The following is a 21,212-nucleotide window of genomic DNA, read 5'->3' as shown; positions in this document are numbered from 1 at the left end:
ACCAACGAGCTCCACCTACTCAGCTGGTCATTAAGGCAGAGAACCGGTTGTTAAATTATTTGAATCTCACCACTGCAGGAAACCCTATACCATTTCATACAAATGGCTATCCAACATCTTAAAGACTTCCAGTGTTGGGGCATTCACAACTTCTGGAGGCAACTTCTGTTCCACTGATTTAATTGTTCTCACTGTCAGAAATTTTCTCCTCAGTTCTAAGTTGCTTCTCTCAAGTAAACATAGGGAGTCCTCAACTTGGGACAATTGAGCCCAAAATTTATCCTGTTAAGTGAGAAATTGAGTTTTGACCCACTATGCGATGTTTTTTTTGGGCCACATTTGTTAAGTGAATCACTGCAGTTGTTAAATTAAATAACATGGTGGTTAAGTGGATCTGGTTCAAACTCTGGGGCACTGCAACCATCATAAATGTGAGTCAGTTGCCAAGCATCTGAATAAAAGTCATCACATGAGCATGGGGATGCTGCAATGGTCATAAGTGTGAAAAACGGTCCTAAGTCACTTTTTTTTCAGGGCTGTTATAACTCCAATCACTAAGTGAACTGTTTGTAAGTTGAGGACTACCTGCATTCATAAGTATAATTGGTCAAAAGGAGGCACCCTTGAATTCAATGGGGCTCCACTGGGGATAGCAGCTCAATCTTAATATTTTACTTATAACTTCCATGTTCTTTAATCAAAGCATTGGGTGACAATTCAGTCATATTCTGTAATATTTGCATTGTGATTTGCCTACTGTCTAATGCACCTTACCTTCACGTTAAAAACAAATTAGAATCATAGTCACCTTGTGTTACAGATTAGGGGCAAATATAATAATAAAATAAATAAGATGCTAGACAGAGAGACATAGCAGAAGGTACCTTGGAGGTCTTTTAGCCCAACATTCTACCCAAAGCAGGAGTTCTTATATCATCCCCTAAGGTTGACTCAGCCTTCCATCCTTCCGAGGTGCGTAAAATGAGGAGCCAGGTTGCTGGGGTCAACGTGCTGACTCTGTCAACCGCTTAGAGAGGGCTGTAAAGCACTGTAAAGCGGTATATAAGTCTAAGTGCTATTGCTGTTCCAGACAAACCAATAGCAATAGCAATAGCAGTTAGACTTATATACCGCTTCATAGGGCTTCCAGCCCTCTCTAAGCGGTTTACAGAGTCAGCATATTGCCCCCAACAACAATCCGGGTCCTCATTTTACCCACCTTGGAAAGATGAAAGGCTGAGTCAACCCTGAGCCGGTGAGATTTGAACAGCCGAACTGCAGAACTGCAGTCAGCTGAAGTAGCCTGCAGTGCTGCACTCTAACCACTGCGCCACCTCGGCTCAATGTCCAATCTTTTCTTTAAAACCTCCAGCAATGGAGCTCCCACAACTCCAAGCTGTTCCAGTGATCAATTGTTCTGTCAGGAAATTTCTCCTTCGTTTCAAGTAGGATCTCTCTTTAACAAGGTTCTTACCAGTTGCTTCTTGTCCTGTCCTCCAGTGCTTTGGAGAATAAATCAACCCCCTCGTCTCTGTGACAGCCCCTCGAGGAGCAGAAGACAGTTATCATGTCACCCTTAATCCTTCTCTCTGTTAAGGTAGACATACCTTGTTCCTTTAACTGTTCCTCATACAGTTTAGCCTCCAGGAACTCTTATCATAGTCATTGCTCTTCTCTGCACTGTTTCCAGAGTCTCGACATTTTTTTTCTGTAGCCTGGAGGTAACTTCAATTCAAAAGTATTAATTTTTGCAGCTAATTTGAGATTAACAGAACAGACACGCAGCCTGGGATTGAAGACAATAATAAGTTTAATGGGGGGAAGCGGGGAAACACTGTCCCTAAGGCTTGAATTGCACATCACGGTTGCTACACTGAACAAGACATCCGTGTGAATTCTGCATAGCTGAAATGAATCTCCGGGAAGCAGAGAAATGAGTATTTAAAGGCTTATTGGGCAGTAACTTTTGCTGCTTTACAAGACACGTTTGAAAATTTCACATGCAGCAAATCTATTCTTTTTGACGATTATCAAACCCAGAGGCCACTCCAAAACCCAGAGGAGGAGGAGAATGGGAATAAAATAACCTTGGTTTTATCACGCAGCCAGAGGCTAAAAAACAAACAAACCTGATTTGCCTCATTGATGTAAAGTGCTAGATAATCATTCATAAAAGGAAAACAGCTACGGTGTCCTGGCTGGTGATCTCTTTATCATTTTCAACAGCTTTCAATGAGGGTGTCTCAATTGCAGTACACCTAGTAGTGTGCGTTTGTTTATCTTGTTTCAAGCAAAACGCACACCCTGTGGATGTATAAAGTGTCTGGAATAAGCCATCTGGAAATAAATACTTCCCAGATGATAGGATAGACGACTCGGTTCTTATATGTCAAGGTAAAAGGGTAACCGAAGGGGTGGGGGAAAAAAATCTAAGCCTGGAGGTACTGCAACTCAATTTTTTTTAAAAAAATGACATGAGCTCAGATTTCACAATCCGTAACACATTAATATTTCTTAGCTGGAACACTGGAAGAACATGGTGGGGTGGAGAGGAGTGTAATGCTCTTTCATATATCAGATTTACACTCCCCGCTACAAATTAGTTTTAATGCTACTAACTGGGAGAATCAGATCTTGGTTGGCTGGCTTCACTTTTGAATGAAGCTGGCTGCTTTCTCCCAGGCTCCACCCCAAGAGCTCTGATTGTCCCTTGTGACAGCTGCTCTGCCCTACAACCGAAGTCCTGTATCTCTACTTTAGTAGCGTTTCAAGAGCGTCCACCCTCCTCTGAGCCTTCCTAGAGGCTGTAAAGCAACCACCTTTGCTGACTGATCCCATACAAGGATCCTCACACCGTTCTGGATCCAGATCAGCTGTCTTGTGCTCTCTCGGCCGCCAGGTCGTCAATGCTAGCAAAATTCAACTCCTCACTGTCAACGGTACCAGAGCTTAAGTTGGGACTGAGAAGATCCAAGCTGAAAGCAGGAGCCTGAAAACTATCATCCCCTCCTGCTGCAGAGCTTCCGTTCATGAATGTCTCCAAGTGTCTTAGCAGCTGCTTTGGGTTCCTTTTGGCAAAGGCTTCCAATTCTAGACAGAGCAGAGGGGGAGAAAGAAAAACCAGGAAAATTATATCCAATATGAGCCAACATCCAGCATAGAATGAGTACAGGTGGTCCTTGACTTGTGAGCACAATTGACCCCCAAATTTCCATTCCAGTTGTTAAGAGTGTTGCACCCCATTTTTTGCCAGCTGTTAAGCAAATCATTGCAGTTGTTAAGTGAACCATACAGTTGTTAAGCAAATCTGGCTTCCCCCCCCCCCCGGGTGAGTTTGTTGTCAGAAACCAGCTGGGAAGGTTACAAATGGTGACCCCGTAACTCCAGAATGCTGCAACAGTCGTAAGTATGAAAACCAGTCATAAGTCACATTTTTCAGTACTGTTGTAACTTCGGTCACTAAGCAAATGGTTGTTAAGTCGAGGACTATGTGTACAGACTTCTGGTTTGTAAGAAAAGCTACTGCTGTATGGGTCTTTCCAATTTAGCATCCTTCTGATATATGAGACTGTAGTCCAATTAATCCTAGCCACAAGGCCAAGCGCTATGAATTTCTGAGTCTGAGATTATTGCTTTCATGCAAGGGTTGGACAGCCACTGGTCTGGGATGGTTTGAAGATTGCTGTCCTAGGTGTGTGGGTTTATGTAGAAGACTTACAAAGTCTTCAACTCTATGATTCTATGATAACAACCGAGAAAGGGCTTAATTACAACTGTGTTTAGTTCAGAAAAAAAAGTGGAGAAAAGTATATAAGATAAGGCACGTCTTTTGTTTTCCATTTCTGGGTTGGAAGGTGCTGTGGTGCCTCCTGTCAATCTTAGTTTTGAAAGTGCTGTCCAATGGAGTGTCTGGAGTAGAAATCTAGGAATTAGATGAAAATTCCTTCCCTTTATCCTTCCCAAATTTTCCAATCAGAAGCAACTGTGGCTGGGGAAACATTCAGCAGTCACAGAAAGCAGCAAACTATGGAACGATCAACTCAACAATTATATCTTCGTTCCCAAAGAAGGGAAAATAAATAAATGAACCCCGTGTACCCTTTTAATCACTAAATACAGGCAGACTGGTTAGAAAATTAATTACATCTTACTTAATTAACCACCTAGGCATTCCTAAGTCATATATCAGCCCTAATATGTGTCTATTCCAGTGACGTGCAGTGAGTTTTATGGCTGGTGAGGCAGCTTTTTAGACTTGTGGACTTCAACTCCCAGAATTCCACAGCCAGGCATGCTAAGTTCCGATTTAAAGCGACAGCATTTTCCCTCCTTGCAAAATAAGTTTTCCCATTCTTTTTCTTCTCCCTCCCCCTCCTTCCTCCCTCTCTCCCTCCCTCCCCCCTCTCTCAAACAGACACACGCACACAGAGAACTTGGATCCCTCTCTCACTCACTCACTCTCAAACAAAGACAAACACAGAAGTTGGATTGGATATATTTTCCAAAGGCTTGAAAGCAGCTCCTCTGCCATACCCCCCCCCTTCCCCTGCTGCCTTCCGATCGAAGCCTTTGATTGCAGGTGAATCACATTGCCTTTTCAGTGAAGCTGGGCTTATATACTTTTATCCAGCTGTGTGTGTGTGTGTGTGTGTGTGTGTGTGTGTGTGTGTGTGTGTATGTGTGTGTGTGTTTGAAAAGGCAACGTGGGTTCTGCATGCAATCAAACTTTTTGAATTCCTCCCCCTCCCTACATATGCACCTTTTCCAGCTGTTTCAGAGAGGATTTCAACTCTGCCCTCATGAAAGGCCAGAGCTCTGAGTCAGACTGAGCTAGTTGCTCCCAGAAAACTCTAAAAAGCCTCTAAAAATGCCCTCTACAGAAGGAGAGAGAACACGTGCCTCATTTTCATAAGGAATTCTTCGCTTTTTAACCCTTGGTTAACTCTTAAAAGGCGAAAAGTTCCTTATGCAAAAGAGGCCCCTAGTTCTCTGGCCTCCTCCTATAGTTAACACTAAGCACTGTTCCAAGTCACTGTGACTTAGAATCTGGTAGCAACTACCTTGGCTTTAATTATTTTTAAAAAATTCTTAAAAATTCTTTCCTTTTCCTCATGACTGGTGAGGCCACGCCTCCCCTGCCTCTAGTGACTGCACGTCCCTGGTCTATTCAAACCATAAACCAACATAAGTTATGCAAATGAGACCAATGCTCAAACATTGGCTTGATTTGCCTAATGAACTCCAGATGTGGAATCTGTAGTTGCTTGATGGGAAGTAGTTATAGGTAGTTCTCAAGCTACGACCATAATGGAGCCTGTCCATTGAGGTCGTAAGTCATGACAATCTTAAAGTGGGTCATTCATGTGACCAACAATTTTTTTGAAGCGGCTGTTAAGTGAAACGCTGCGGTTAGCAAAGAAACCTACTGTTTACTGCATCCCTTGTGTTAGGACTCTTTGAGGGTCATTTCCATATCTATGATTGTCTGCCTATTGCAAGAAAAGCCTGTGCCCATTGGGAGTGGAAACCGTTATTGCTGAAGCTTTCCGTGGAGGAAGGGATTAATAGAAAGAGCACACCATGTTAATTCTGTCGATGTTCAGAACAAAACCAGAGCAACCCACCTTTGAGAACAAAGCCAGAATCAGAAATGGTCTTTTGCTGTGTTTTCCAGATGTTGAAAAGCCGTAAAAATATAGCCAGGTACAAATCGTTGAGCACCGCAATGACCTGCTGCCTTCGATTGCATTCTCTGGAAAAGACACATTACAAAATATTTACATCCACCACCACCTCCCTATCAGTAGGACATACTCCAAAGGCTTAATCTTCCTTCAGCTGTCTGGGTTCTTCTCTCTTTTTCTGAAATATACTGTAATAAACCTTTAGAACCGTGATGGCAAACCTGTGGCACGCAGAGCCCTCTCGGTGGGCAGGTGAGCCGTCAGCCCAGCTCAGTTCTGCCGCACATATGCGCGCGCATCCCACCAGCCAGCTAGTTTTTTTGGGGGGTGGGGGGTCTTTGCCGCGCATGCGTGGGGAGCGGGGCACATGAGGGAAGTGCAGGTGGGGGGTGGGCACATACAGGGGTTGCACACAAGGTCACGAGGGGGGAGTCGCACACACAGCGTGGGGGCAGGGCACAGGGGTGCATGCATGGGGGGTGCATTGCATTATGGGTGTTGTGTATGTGCGCATGCACTTTCAGTACTCAGCGCCAAAAAGGTTAGCCATCACTGCTTTAGAACGTCCCTTCAGGCCTACTGCTCATAGATGGCGCTGTTCGGCTACGTAAGCATTCACATTTGTTTCACTGTTTTTTAGAGTATTGTGAGTGGAAAACACATAGGCACATATTTAAGTGCAGGGAGATTTGCAATAGCAGTAGACTTATATACCGCTTCATAGGCCTTTTCAGGCCTCTCTAAGCGGTTTACAGAGAGTCAGCATATTGCCCCCAACAATCTGGGTCCTCATTTTACCCACCTCGGAAGGATGGAAGGCTGAGTCAACCCTGAGCCGGTGAGATTTGAACCGCTGACCTGCTGATCTAGCAGTAGCCTGCAGTGCTGCATTTAACCACTGCGCCACCTTGGCTCTTAGATTTAAAGGATGTACTTGTACTTTAAACAAATGATAAGAGATCAGAGCCAAAGTGGCGCAGTGGTTAAATGCAGCACTGCAGGCTACTGCTAGATCAGCAGGTCAGCGGTTCAAATCTCACCGGCTCAGGGTTGACTCAGCCTTCCATCCTTCCGAGGTGGGTAAAATGAGGACCCAGATTGTTGGGGGCAATATGCTGACTCTCTGTAAACCGCTTAGAGAGGCCTGAAAGGCCTATGAAGCGGTATATAAGTCTACTGCTATTGCTATTGCTATTGCTATCATCCTGCTTTCCTTCGGCCTGTGCGCTGGTTTTAGAATCTTCTTACTGATAATACACTAAATAAGTTCAAATAAATCTCCACCTCTTAGCAAAGAGACTCATTCGAAGATGGCACAGGGAAACTTAAAACAAATCCATTGCCAAAGGAAAAATCCACATTAAACATTATACCTTTACAGCAACATGTGAAAAAGGAAACAGCTTTCAAAACAAATATCTTGCTCCTAATTTGAAATTACATCAGAGAAGATTCTGCATATAGGTAACTCCTTGACTTACAACAGTTTGTTTAATGACTATTTAAGGTTGCAACAGTGCTGAAAAAAGTGACTTATGACTGTTTTTCACACTTACGACTGTTGCAGCATCCCTATATTCACATGATCAAAATTCAGATGTTTGACAACCGGTTCCTATTGATGACCACTGCAGTGTCCCAGGGATCACTGTGATCCCCTTTTGCGACCTTCTGACAAGCAAAATCAACGGGGAAGCCAGTTTCACTTAACAACCCTGTCACTAACTTAACAAATGCAATGATTCACTTAACAACTGTGGCAAGCAAGGTTGTAAAATTGGGGCAAAGTCATTTAACAAATGTTTAACTTAGCAACATAAATTTTGGGCTCATCTGTGGTCATAATTTGAGGACTACCTGCATTTTAACAACTTAGCGGATGGACCCATGCACTGAAAGCTCACGAAAAGATCCATGACAGTGCCTGATAGGCTGATATAATGTCTGATGTCATTCTATTAAAAACTCTGATTACATACATGTATCATGGCACAGGTATGTCAAGTCACAGCATGGGCATGATGACATCAACATATAATTTGTCCCTTCAACTCCACTGCAGACACCCAAAACCCAGGCTGAGCTCACCTGGAAAGGCGTTCTTCCCTCAAAACTTGAATGACGATACGGGTAATATTGATAGACATCACACAGAAAGGAAAATTCTGGAAAAGAAACAAAAGCTACATTTTTAAAAGTGCCCTGCCTATAACAGACTCAAAAACTCGATTCCTTTGGCTTTACTAAAGATAAAAAAAAAACAGCGAGCATGTTTCAAATCAGTGTTTATCAAACTTGGCAAGTTTAAGCTGGGTGGATTTCAACTCCCAGAATTCCATCCAGATTCAACTTGCCAAGTTTGAAAAAAAACATTGCTTTAAACGATCAGCCTGAAAGGTTTTGTTTTCAATATGTACGGAACCACCCCTTTTTAAAAGGAAAATCTGAACACAGAACAGAGCAAAATGAGGAAACACACCTGAACCTCATGGTGAGACAGCTTAAAAATTTCTCGAGCTACAGGTAATATCCGGGAATCCATCACAAAATAAAGGGTTTGCATCAATCCCAGCAGCCCTGCTCCACGTAGATCTGTGCCGGGATCCATTCCTTAAGGGGAGAAGATACACAGAGGCTGTCACACCAAGGAATGGTCTTACATATATTAAGTAAACTTCCGGACAGTAAATTGCTCGGACACTTGAGGCAATGCTGGAATTAAAGTCATAGGATGAAAACTGCATGCTCTTCCTCATGAGCCTGGTAATGAAATACAGCTGCAAAAACTAGACCCAGCAGCAGAAATTTTTCATTTCATTTTTTTTTTCATTTTTACTTTATTTGTATGCCGCCCTTTTCCCCGCAGGGGACTCAGGGCGGCTCACAACTCAAATTGTCTATTAATTATTCTAAAGCAGGGGTGTCAAACTCATGTTGTCACGGCGACGTCATGTGACATATCGGGACTTTTTCCCCCTTCGCTAAACTGGGTGTGGGTATGGCCAGCACCTGACACATCCGGCCTACGGGCTGGGAGTTTGACAGCCCTGTTCTAAAGCTATCAGAGTTAGCGTGCTACAAGAAAAACAGCTTGCATGTATGTATGGGGTGATTTGGGGGTTGTGTTTAGCTTACAGGGTTTTGTTCAGGTAGGTAGGTAGGAATTCAGGAAGTTGCAAAACTTGCCTACCTCCCCAGCGGGGAAATTCAAACAGTGCCATTTGGGGGGAGTAAGAGAGGAAATCAGCAAATCTGCATCCCCTCACACTCCTGCAAATTCTCTACTTGCACTGACCTTCTTCAAATCTACGTACTGAAGGGGAAAAAAATCAATGTTGTGATGTTGACGCACAAGAAAAAAGCACAGATCACTTCAAAGGGCCAACAGGGCCATTCTTTGTTCCAATGCCCATGAATGAGAGTGAAACAAGGCTCCCCTTGTACATATGTGCTCATGCGAAGACTCTTGTTCTACACTCGGCATACCTTGAAATCCAAGATCTTCCCAGTGGGCTCCATAACGGGCACAATCAAACCGGGAGCCAGTTAGTTTCTTGTAAACACTTTGCAAGATCCTCATGTGCACTTTCTCATTATTATCCAAGCCACCTGTACAGGGAAAGGCCCATTAAGTGAGAACAAGACAGTCACTTTCTATGTACACTGAGAGTTTATGCACCAGAGACAAAGTCCTCGTGTGTCCAATCACATTTGTCCAATAAAGAATTCTGTCCTGTCCTATTGTCAGCGTTCCAAATATCATCCAGAATTAAATCAGAGTTCCAAGACATAACTTTCATCAAAGTTCCAATTGAATAAGACAGACATGTTGGTACATCTGTGGAAACCCAAATCTGAAGGCTTCCTAGGTTTCCACCCACTTGAATGTTCATGATCTTGTCCCCACACCCACAAGTTCATCACATGGTCCAATCTTCCTCTGCCACGCTGGCATTTCTACCCATCTAGTTCCAGTCAGATGCAGAGGTGCAGAGACAAAGAATGGCCTTGATTTCTAGAAAGGAATTTTTTTTTATTTTGAAAACAAACACATTCTACTCCTTACTATTTCCCCCCTCCCAATTCCCCACTAATGAACAGCATAGTAAAGAAAGAGAGAGAGAGAGTGAGTGGCAGGCCAAAGATCTTAAAAGGAATATAACTGCAGGCCTGACACCTATAGCATTTCATTACTGAACTAGGTAACATCTTCGGACCACTGGTGACGTTACCTAGTGGGTAAAGAAACCTCTGCAATAAAACCACCAAGCTAAGAGAGCACCAAGCTCCATTCAACCCTGAGCTACATTCAATATTGGCTCCATTCACTTTGTGCTTCCTAAGGCCCAAATAAGGCATCCAGCCTCTCAGCTTAAAGATCTTAGAGATCCCAGAGAGAGTCTGCCTAAACTCTATGATGACAGTTAAAGCAGGCCATGCTGAGTTAACTGTAATAAAATTAGATCAATACCACTTTCTCGGTCTGTGCAGAAATAAGGCAAAGCAACCATTGATTTTATTCATTTAAAAAATGTCTCCTATTTTTCATTAAAAGTAATCCAGAATGAGACTGGAATGAATCAAATCCATAAAACTATACTATAAAGGCCTCAACTTACAACACTTAATTTAGTGACCTGTTGTGGCTCAGCAGGCGTTGTTGGAGCTGCCACCAAACTCCGACAGCGAGGGGCCCTGTGAGTCGGCTATGGAGGATGTGGAGGACCCTGGACAGGGTTCCAACTCCGAGCAGAGCGCAGAGAGGCAGGTTGGCCACCGGGAGGTGCCTGAGCCTTGGACCAGTGGGGAGGAGACAAGGGAGAGTGATCTGGACGCCAGTAGTGAGTTGTTCCTGGATGCTAGGCACCGAAGAGCTAATAGGCGTCAAGAACAGTTGCGCAAGTACAGGGGGTAATTGCACTCAGCTGGTGGTCATTAGGCTCCTCTCCAGACTATAAAAAGACTGCTTGTGCACACGCCCCTCTTGCAGAAGTCAATGCATTGACTAAAAGTTGGAGAACTTTTGTAACTAGCTTGGCAGGCTGGATTGCTGCCAAGGCTTATGTGAGTTCTGCCAAGGTCCTTATCTGTTTGTTATGCTTGACTTTCAGCCACCGAGGTTTTGGTTTCTTGCTAATAAAGTACATTCCAGTTACCCTTGTCTCGGCATTCGTTACTGGACGGAGGAGGGAGTCAGAACAGTGACCATTCACAACTACAACAGCACTGAAAAAGGTGGCTTTTGAGTTACGACCTTTGCAGCATCCCCATGATCACGTGCTCAAAATTCAGAGGCTTGGCAAGTGGTTCAAAGGTCACGTGATCCCCTTTTGCGACCGGCTGGCAAGCCAAGTCAATGAGGAAGCCCGATTCATTTAACAACTGGATTACTAATTTATCAACTGTAGTGATTCACTTAACAACTGTTGCAAGAAAAGTCATAAAACCGGGCTAACAAATGTCGCACTTAACAACAGAAATTTTGGGCTCAGTTGTGGTTGTAAGGACTACCTGTGCTGAAAAGTGAAAGAAATTGGGATGAGAAGACTTAAGGGTCCCAAGGGCCCTACCATTGCATTAGCCACAGCAGACAGCAAGGCCTTGGCAAACTTTCCTAGTGTCCCCTGAACTTAAACTCCTCGACTAGAGACAGTAAGGAAGTTGCTGGCTAATTATTATTTATTAATTATTAATCATTAATTAAATTATCGATTATCGATTATCGATTATCGATTATCGATTATCGATTATCGATTACCGATTATCGATTATCAAGTATCAAGTAGCAAGTATCGATTATCAAGTATCGATTATCAAGTATCGATTATCAAGTATCGATTATCAAGTATCGATTAGTGATTATTAATTATTAATTATTAATTATTAATTATTAATTTAATTATTAATTATTAATTATTAATTATTAATTATTAATTATTAATTATTAATTATTAATTATTAATTATTAATTATTAATTATTAATTATTAATTATTAATTATTAAGCAGAGCCGGTGGGGAGATGCTTGCATTCATTTTCAGAAGCAATACTCACACTGGGCAATGGCCAGAGCCAAGTCTCTCTCGCTCTGCAGCTGCTGATGAAGACGAGGAGGCCCAAAAAGGAAATGGGCCATGGCAGACAGGCCTCTTCTTTGGATGGTTGGCCGGATCTTTTTCTGGAAGAAGGAAAAATTAAAGGTAGAAGAAAGGCAGGTGCTGAGAAACCTCTTCCTGCAGAGAGAGCAGCAATCCCACAGCATCCCTCTCAAGTGGCAGAGACTCTGGTAAGGGAGACGGTCGGCATAAAGTTTAATAAATAAACAGACCGTAAAGAAGAACTGCTATTGTCCCTGAACAAGTAGGGCTTCTTTTGAGAGGTGTTATTATCAGAGATAGACAGGCTCCGAAAGGGGCTTATGTTGCACAAATGCGCTCTCAGGTTCAGCTTATGGTCACTCCAGAGGTGGGTTCCTACCAGTTCGCACCTATTCGGTAGAACCGGTTCGTCAAATCTACCGAACCGGTTAGAAGAGGTTCCACCAGTGGACCCGGAAAGCAGGCCACACCTACAGAAGAGGTTCCAAATTTTTTTGAAACCCACCACTGGTCCTTGGATATGATTATTCTACACTATCACGCTCATATTTATAAACCTCAGTGCCTCTGTGAAAGGTAAGGATGACTACTGTGTTTGTGGTGCAATCAGAACATTGCGTGTGTTGAAGTTGTTTTAACGCAAACCAAAGATGCCTTTTAAAAACAAGTTTGCATCATAATCTTATGCATGCCAGTGCTGTGTGAGAGGTCATTTAAGGTGGTTCTGACAAGTGTCGTCGGCATCTTCATATCTGGTCACATGGGCGGCAAGTCACTCCCATCCGGTCACATGGGCGGCAAGCCACTCCCACAAAGGGGGCCACACCCACAGAGTAGGTTCGAACAATTTTTGAAACCCACCACTGGGTCACTCCCTCACACTCTCACAGGTCTGGAAAATGACTGCATTCAATCCCAAATCAACTGAACACTGAGGCACAAGCAGTTCTTTAAAATGCACAGAGACCCAGAGCATTTAAAATAATAGCAAACTTTTACAGATATATTTTGGCTCTTACACACACACACACGTTGACACTTACCCAGCGCCCACTACTAGGCTCCCAGGCACCAGCCGGAGGGACAGAAACTGTCAAGTCTGGGATCCAAAAACGACCCCAAAGGCTGGGCAGGCTTCAAGACTTCTTTCTCCCCCAGAGTTGGTGGGGAGGGGTTTCCCCATGCAGGCCAACTCCTTTGTTGGTGAGATTTGGGGAGGGGCTTGCCATGTTCTCATGCCCAACATCTGTCCTTTGGTTCCCCTTAAGGATCCTTTCCCTGAGGGAACTTTTCCTGGCTTTGTCCACCCTGCCTACACGCCTTCAGCACTTTTAAGTAGGGTGGCTTTGGCCTAGTAGTCTCACACTTGCAGCTCCTTCTACAGGATATGTCACTTTGGGTCCTGGCCAGTGGTGGGATTCAGCTGGTTCGCACCTATTCGGGAGAACCGGTTGGTAACTTTCTAAGCAGTTCGGAGAACCGGTTGTTGGAAGAAATATTTTGTTTTTTCCCACTTTACAGGGCTGTTAAGGAAGGCAGGAAGGAAACATTCTGGTGTTGTTTCTAGTCTAATCTTTATTTCCCTGCTTACAGAAACTGCCTCTCCGGTTAACCCTTATTACCATTGTAACAACTAAGGTGAAGTTCCCATCGACCTGAGTGACATTGGCTTGGCCACGCCCACATGATCACATAGCCCCGCCTATCCAGCTGGACATTAGGGCAGAGAACTGGTTGGTAAATTATTTGAATCCCACCATTGGTCCTGGCTGAGGTAGACAACTCCATCCACACATTACAAAACTATTTCAAGTCATATGAACATATTCACTGCTGCCCTGAGGACCACATAGGAACCATCTTTGGTCCCTAAAATATTTAAGGAGGAGGACTGCTACACCCATCCTAGATGGTGCGTACCTACCCTACAGTCAGAGAGGTCTGCTGTTTGGAAATACTGCAGTGCCTCATTGAAAGAGATCAAAGGTATCGGGCCAAGAGGTTTCTCCACAAGGCCTGCAAGCAAAGAAAAAAAAAAGAAAGGAAGAGGATCTGTTCCTTCCAGTAGAAGAACAAAGCATCTTAAGGTATTGATGGGAGAAAAGATTAGCCACTAAGTTAAAACTACAGTATTTGAATTTTCCAAACGGGTCTCTCAAAATTGGAAGAGTTCATGATACAGACAAGTAATCCTCAGCTCATGAAGGCAATTGGGATCAGAATTTCCACTGCTGATGGCTAAAATATCAGCATATCTCAAGGATCATTCAGATGAGAAATACAAGCCGGAATGGAGAAGATGGATTGATTACATTCAAAATAAATATGGGACTAAGAAACTCCAGATAGCTTATGAATGAACGAGCAAGGAATGTTACAGTTTACCTAAAGTAAGCTTTACAAAAGGGGAGCTAAAGTAAAAGTGAGGGATAATGCTAAAGTTAGTTAGTTTATTTTAGTATATGGTTGCTAAATGTTTATACCCTGTATTTGCTCTGGGAGGTTGAGGGGGGGGGATATGGGCTCTGGGGGGGGGAAGGGAGGGAAGGTATATAATTGTAAAACTCTTTAAAACTTTTAATTTAAAAAAAAAGAATTTCCACTGCTGAGCAGTGAGTGATGCCCAATTTTATGACCTTTTTTTGCCAAGGTTGTTAAGCAAATCACTGCAGTTATTAAGTGAATCACAAGGTCATTAAGCAAATCTGGTTTCCGACATGCAATGCCCTTTGACAGGGCGTGTCAGAAGCTGGCAGGAAAGGTCACAAATGGGGATCGTGTGACCCCATAAGGCTGCAACCATTGTAAACTCATGCTTGTTGCCAAATGCTTGAAATTTAATCACGTGACCATAGGGAGGCTTCAATGGTTGTGAGGATCCGCCGTAAGTCAATTTTTTCAGTGCCACTGTAATTTTGAAAGGTGGCTAAACAAATGATTGTAAGTTGAGGACTAACTGCATAATTCAAAACACACATAAAGTGTTGAGTGGGAAACCTTAATTGTCTCTATACACCTAAACACACCTAAACGTTCTTTTTATACCATCATTTTTAAAACATAACTTTGTTTACATTTTTTAAAAATCCTTATTATGCTTATTGCCTTGTTTAGGGATGGTTTTCTTGTTGAGGATCCCCAAGGTGGCGCAGTGGTTAAATGCAGCACTGCAGGCTACTGCTAGATCAGCAGGTCAGCGGTTCAAATCTCACCGGCTCAGGGTTAACTCAGCCTTCCATCCTTCCAAGGTGGGTAAAATGAGGACCCAGATTGTTGGGGGCAATATGCTGACTCTCTGTAAACCGCTTAGAGAGGCCTGAAAGGCCTATGAAGCGGTATATAAGTCTACTGCTATTGCTATTGCTATTTTTCTACTCCACCCTGCACCCCTTTCCAGACTGAGCAATATCAAAATAAAATAAGTCAGTTAGACAAACTGGTGGGCTTTGTATTATGTGAGCTCATCCATAATGGTAGCATTATGGTGGGTATCACAATTAAAATTCAACTCAGAGCATCCCAATATGGAATAAAATGATAATTTTCCATACCTCCTGGATGGATGTTTGTTATGTTGTCCCATTCTTCACGGACTCGTAACACCTCCTCCGAAATATCTGTAGCACGGAAAAAATAAGACGACACACTAGAACTTGAGAGACCGCCTGCTGCCAATTACCTCCCAAAGACCCATTAGATCACACAGGGCAGGCCTCCTCCGGGTTCCATCTACCAGCCAATGTCAGCTGGCTACTACCCGGGGGAGGGCCTTCTCTGTGGCAGCTCTGGCCCTTTCGAACGAACTCCCCGCAGAGATTCGGACCCTCACCTCTCTCCAGGCCTTCCGAAAAGCCTTTAAAACCTGGCTGTGTCGGCAGACCTGGGGTTGATGAGTTCCCTTCCCCTCTCGATTTGTGTGGCTGTTGGTTGTTTTTAAATGCCTTGTATTTGTAGTTTTTGTGTTTTTCCCTTCCCCTCCTTGGGTTTGTGTGCCGCCCTGAGTCCCTGCAGGGAATAGGGCGGCATATAAATAAAATGAAACCTAAACCTAAACCTAGAACCACATGCTCCAGAATCTCTTCCAAAGAAGCTCATTTAAGAGGCATGAAAGATAATTCCATTTCTTTTAAAGAAATAGTCGAGGTGTGACTATACAAAGGAATGCATGTACTTCTATAATTGTCTGGTTTGGTACAGCAACCAAACAGACAGGTATAGACATCAATAGAAAGTTAAGTTGGAGAATGAACAACTTCATCCAGCCTGCCTTCCATAGAAGACCTGTATGTTGTGTGGCTCAGAAGGAGGGCTGAGAAAATATCTACAGACCAATGGTGGGTTTCAAAAATTGTTCAAACCTACTCTGTGGGTGTGGCCTCCTTGTGGGAGTGGCTTGTCGCCCACGTGACCGGATGGGAGTGGCTTGCCACCCATGTGACCGGATATGAAGATGCCGACGACACTTGTCAGAACCACCTTGAATTACCTCACACACAGCACTGGCATGCATAAGAATAAGATGCAAACTTGTTTTTTAAAAGGCATCTTTGGTTTGCGTTAAAACAACTTCAACATATGCAATGTTCTGATTGCACCACAAACGCAGTAGTCACCCTTTCCTTTCACAGAGGCACTGAGTTTTATAAATATGAGCATGATAGTGTAGAATAATCCTATCCAAGGACCAGTGGTGGGTTTCAAAAAAATTTCGGAACCTCTTCTGTAGGTGTGGCCTGCTTTCCGGGTCCACTGGTGGAACCTCTTCTAACCGGTTCGGTAGATTTGACAAACCGGTTCTACTGAATAGGTGCGAACTGATAGGAACCCACCTCTGCTACAGACGCCTCACATCCTGGAGGGGTCTGTAGATAAACTGTTTCCACTCCTCCCCTTGGGATGGCGATATAGGGCCTTGCATGCCAAAACAATTAGACACAAAGGCAGTTTTCCCCCCACATGCCATCACTCTGCTGAACATTCAATTTGCTCAGTGCTGCTTAATGTCTGTTACCCCATGTAGTGTGGCTGCAATATTATTATTGTTGTTGTTGTTTTTAATCTGCTTTTGTACCAGAGACAAGTTCCTTGTATGTTTAATTAAATTGGCCAAATAAAGTATTTGATTCAATTCAGATCCAGGCACTATACAGCAGCTCCATTTTAATCTTCCAAATGGGAAACTGTAGAGGTGGACTCTAAAACAGAAAGCATCTGAAACTGACAGGTAGAAATAATGCTAACTATGAAAACCCTAAACTTTCCATGCAGGAAGATAAATAGCTACTGCTGGGCAGGTGGGGTGAGGGATTGTAAGAGTGGCTTGGAAACTGTCAGAGAAAGTTGACGATAACAACAAGCAGTAGCAATGAAGCAGCCATGGTTTTCCCGAAATTTCATTCCCTCAGGAGTCATGGGTCCCAGATTTAGAGCACATTCTGCAACTTAGCCCATTTGAGATACTTTGGTTCAACGATTGTGACCCTACAATGCACCATTTTGCCTAGCTAAAGGTCATGACAATGAGAGTTTTAACAGTATACAGATTTGTATGCCTTAAACAGTTAGAATCCACCGCTTTATAATTAATGTCATTTTTAAGAACACCATAAGAACCATAACTCTGCCTGTCAGCCAATCGCAATTCAACCGTTACTGACTTTCATGCAGAATTTAAAGGAACATCTGCCCCTAGACACAGTTATAAATGAGAAGCAGATGAAGCTACTTAAATTTCTGGGAGATCTAATACCGTCATCTCACGGACTTCAAAGGCGTATGATCCTGCCACAGTTCCTTTAGAAGTAGAGTACAAAACAGCTTCAAGCTTGAAAAGATGTTTGAAGCACGATTTACATGCAGAATTCACAACCTTATTTCCGGTAAGGATGGAACGAGTCCTTTTGAAAGTGAAATCTTTTGCAAGTCCCTGCTCTTCCGTATTTCTCATCATCCAAAATGCAATAGAATCCAAGAAGCAATAACTAAAATTCCTCCTGAAATTCATGGGGCTGAATGTCAATAGTCTCCCACTGAGATCTGGCTCTTTAACCTGGGCCTTGTATTAGGATAGTTGGGGGTTCTTGTTGGATATGTTTGGTCATGCGGATATTCTTAGCAAAACTCACCATCTCTTCTTCTTCTTTATTCCTTTTCTTTTTATACCCGTTATTAATTTTCTACTTTGTTTGCTTTTATTTATACATAATGCAGAATTAGTTTGGAGTTGGACAGTGCCTAAACTGAATAAACTAAACCAAATTAATTGGGTCTTTACCTGGTTCCTTAAAATCACTGGGTGTTGCTGATAGAGACTGCAGCAGTCCATTCTGTTTCAATGCAGAAATCTGAAACAGAGAGAGATGAGGATTCTAAGGCACAAAGCAGGAAGTTGTTGGGCGCGAAGAATCAGGACTACACATTAAATTCCAGTAAGCTGATTTATTGTTCATGCTTATATTCCAGAATCTAGCCAAATTCAGCGTGAAATTGGTGCTAATAGAGTTAACAGAATTCAAGAAGGATTGGACTTAAATTGCTTGCAGGAATGTAAGGACTCCAGGCTGATTCCTCTCTTGATTACATCCCCAGGCTCTGCCTCTCCTTCTCCTCTAAATGTGAAGAACCCATGGGCAACCTTTTCATAACTTATCTGCAAGGCCTTTCCGAGGCCAATATCTCACAAAGTGATTTTGTGTCACTGCTTCAGACCTTGTAACACCGCAACTTTTTCTGTCAATGCACATTTTTAGTAAGAACTAAAAAGTCATAAAGAACACATAATCTGTTCCTCAGATTAACCTGTTTGTTACTATAATCACCCAGTGTGCTTAATACAAGGTTAACTACAGTTTACTCAATTAACCCGATTTTCTGATTTCACCCACCAAACTAAACAAGTGTTTCTCAGCCTTGGTATTTTAAGATGGGTGGACTTCTACTCCCAGAATTCCTCAGCTGGCATGAAATCAAACATGCAGCGTCAAAATTTCAGCAGGGGGTTGTATATGGGGAAGCCCAAACTACGGGTAAAGATACATACTGTCATATTAAAAGGTTATTTATAGTAAACAAAAATATAAACCTGATGAAATTATGTTTCCGTCAGGGAGGATTAAAAACTGGAGATATGGGTTAAGAAATAGGAGCTGTTTGGCTCAAGTCCCTAGCAGCTAATATCTGTACCCTGGAGAAAGGAAGTGGAACAGTTTCCTCTTTTAAAGAAACATGCAGACAAAAAAAAAAGCTGATTTCCTTTCTTTCCACAACAGTACATTGAACAAAAGAGTCAGTTTCAGATTTGGTAACTGATTCCTAATCCGTTTTTTTTTTTTTTTCGTGTTTTAGAGTTTGATATGAGTCAAATAAGATTATGGGACACTTCTCAACTCTATTTCTTACTGTCATTCATGCAAGAGAAATTGGGTCACATTTGCATAATATTTGGATTTAAGAAAAGACTGCATACGTGTCTGTGAACTGTGGTTAAATTTTGAGAAACTTGAATGCAAGTTGATTCTCGTAATAGAGTGTAAAGTCTGCTCAAACACTGGTTGGGGGAGCATTTCCCCATAATGTTTCCTAAACTTATGTCCTCCACCTGCAGTCAGCTACACCCCCAATGATAGTAGCCAGCAGGAGTACTGTATTAGGAAAGACAGTTAGAACTTAGTGACCAGTATACTCACATGCACAGCTTTGTAAATTGGATAAGTAATTGTTTGTGTTTCACGCTGGCAGTTGTTTGTGCTGCACTGTTTCATCCCCTAATGGAAACAATGAAATCAGAGTCACCAGGGAAAACACGGTCGTGTCTCAAATCCCAAAGGTGCTTTTCCTTCTGCAAAGGAACAAGAAATTCAGCTACATGGTGCATAGAACTGCCTGCATAAATTGCAACTGAGCAATCCATTTTTCCCCATAATTACGGAAGGTATGATTCCAGAATGACTGCTATGTAAAACTGCATATGCATTCCATATCTCTTTCCAATTATTATGGAATATTCCATATTCCTTCCAACAAGGGTTCGTACCAACCTCTCATGCCCTTTTCATAGTGGTACGGGACAAAGGGACAAAAACACCACAACCTCAACTGCATCCTGATTCAGGTGCCCGGAGGGCACAGAGAACACCCCCACCCCCGGCAGTGGCCTCAAACAGCTCTCAGAGTGTGTTAATGACCAGATGACTGCAAAGATATGCAATCCTTCCATCCATCCCCACCATTATCCTATCAGAACCTATCCTTCCATCTCCCAGAACTGATGAAGCTTCTTGGGTAAGAAGCGAAATGTTTTCTCCTCCTCTTCTTCTTCTTCCTCAAGGAAAATACAGCCCACTTGTCTTTTGAAGAAAAAGGAACCTTTGAAACAACGACTGTCTGGGTGAGGCAGGACCCCAAGTTCTAATTTGGAAATGCATTATCTCATTTGAAGATTCTTGGGGGGGGGGGGGGTGGGATTTGCAGACATGGAGCAGCTGCAGCTTTCCACGCCCACATTCACTGCCACTTCCAATTGCTCTGGTTGGAAGGTCCTAAGAGGGAACTCCACAACTGGCTTGGGGAACCTGTCCAGGTGGCCAGGATGTCCCTTGAGTTGTGATGCATCTAAATTTACAGCCTGGAGGCAAACAGCTGTTTGCTGCTATACTAACAAAAGGCCAGAAGGGATTAAGAGGGGGAGCAAAGGTGCCAGGGATGAATGGATGTTGGTAGCCCAGCTTGGTCACTGGTGGAAGCAGCTTTCCAGGTGAAGAAAAGGCAACCTGAGATTTGAACCCTCCCTGCAAACCCCCTCCCACTTCCTTCTCTAGGCCCACAATTATGTTTTGGAAAAAGACTCACCTTTTATAGTTCCTTCTACAAAGCCATCTGATCACGACAGAGTCCGTCCCCCCCCCCCCCCAAATAAAAACACCATTCCCACGACCTCCTGTCCCAGAGGGGCTTTCTTTCTGCCCTCTCTCAACAACCCCCAACTCACTAACTCTTGCCCCTAAATCTTTTCGCCGCACCTGCCAACTGCCCAGGCTCTCTTCCTCCCCGTGCACGCATCTGCAGACACGTGTCAACAGGTTCCCACGTTCCCCGGCCCCGTTGCTCTTCCCACGGTTCTGCCCAGAGCCCCCTGCTGCCCTCGTCACGCACCCACGGAGGTGTCATTCCTGAACAGCTGGACCGAACCCGGGTTTTAAGTCCGCCGTTTTTCCTCCAATCTGGGTTCTGTTGCTAACATTCCCTCCCCCGCTCGTAACGCCCACAGGAGCAAAAAAGCGCAGGCGCGCCGCTCGGCATGCTGGGAAGCGTAGTCCGAGCTTAGTTGGGAACTGGGAGGCTCGCTCCGTGCTCTGCGTTCGCTCTGCTTGGTGGCAAAGGCACCACTCGGAAAGAGGATAAATGAAATAACGCAAGGGGCTGTGGCATGGGG

At 43.5% G+C, this 21,212-nt stretch overlaps 1 protein-coding gene across 5 annotated transcripts; it reads right to left on the bottom strand.

Moving 5' to 3' along the window:
- Positions 1-1,792: 1,792 nt before the first annotated feature.
- ELMOD3 (ELMO domain containing 3) lies at positions 1,793-21,036 on the bottom strand. 5 transcript variants are annotated; one of them, XM_032229790.1, is made up of 11 exons: positions 20,933-21,036; positions 19,468-19,545; positions 18,057-18,126; positions 15,334-15,399; positions 13,707-13,798; positions 11,739-11,862; positions 9,171-9,293; positions 8,164-8,294; positions 7,773-7,849; positions 5,625-5,752; positions 1,793-3,090 (listed from the first exon to the last, which is right to left on the bottom strand). In XM_032229790.1, exons 1-11 carry the CDS (start codon positions 20,945-20,947, stop codon positions 2,870-2,872), a joined length of 1,125 nt encoding a protein of 374 aa, XP_032085681.1. In that variant the 5' UTR covers positions 20,948-21,036; the 3' UTR covers positions 1,793-2,869. The 5 variants fall into 5 exon arrangements, with proteins under 5 accessions (XP_032085681.1, XP_032085682.1, XP_032085683.1 ...); XM_032229791.1 differs by having other exon boundaries at positions 19,468-19,619; positions 20,933-21,023; XM_032229792.1 differs by lacking the exon at positions 20,933-21,036 and adding an exon at positions 20,800-20,926 and having other exon boundaries at positions 19,468-19,619.
- Between the last annotated feature and the right edge of the window lie 176 nt (positions 21,037-21,212).

This window comes from Thamnophis elegans, chromosome 13, assembly GCF_009769535.1.
Source record: "Thamnophis elegans isolate rThaEle1 chromosome 13, rThaEle1.pri, whole genome shotgun sequence".
NCBI classification, from domain to species: domain Eukaryota; kingdom Metazoa; phylum Chordata; class Lepidosauria; order Squamata; family Colubridae; genus Thamnophis; species Thamnophis elegans.
Note: the sequence above shows the minus strand (reverse complement) of the source record. Positions and strands in the feature narration are given on the sequence as shown.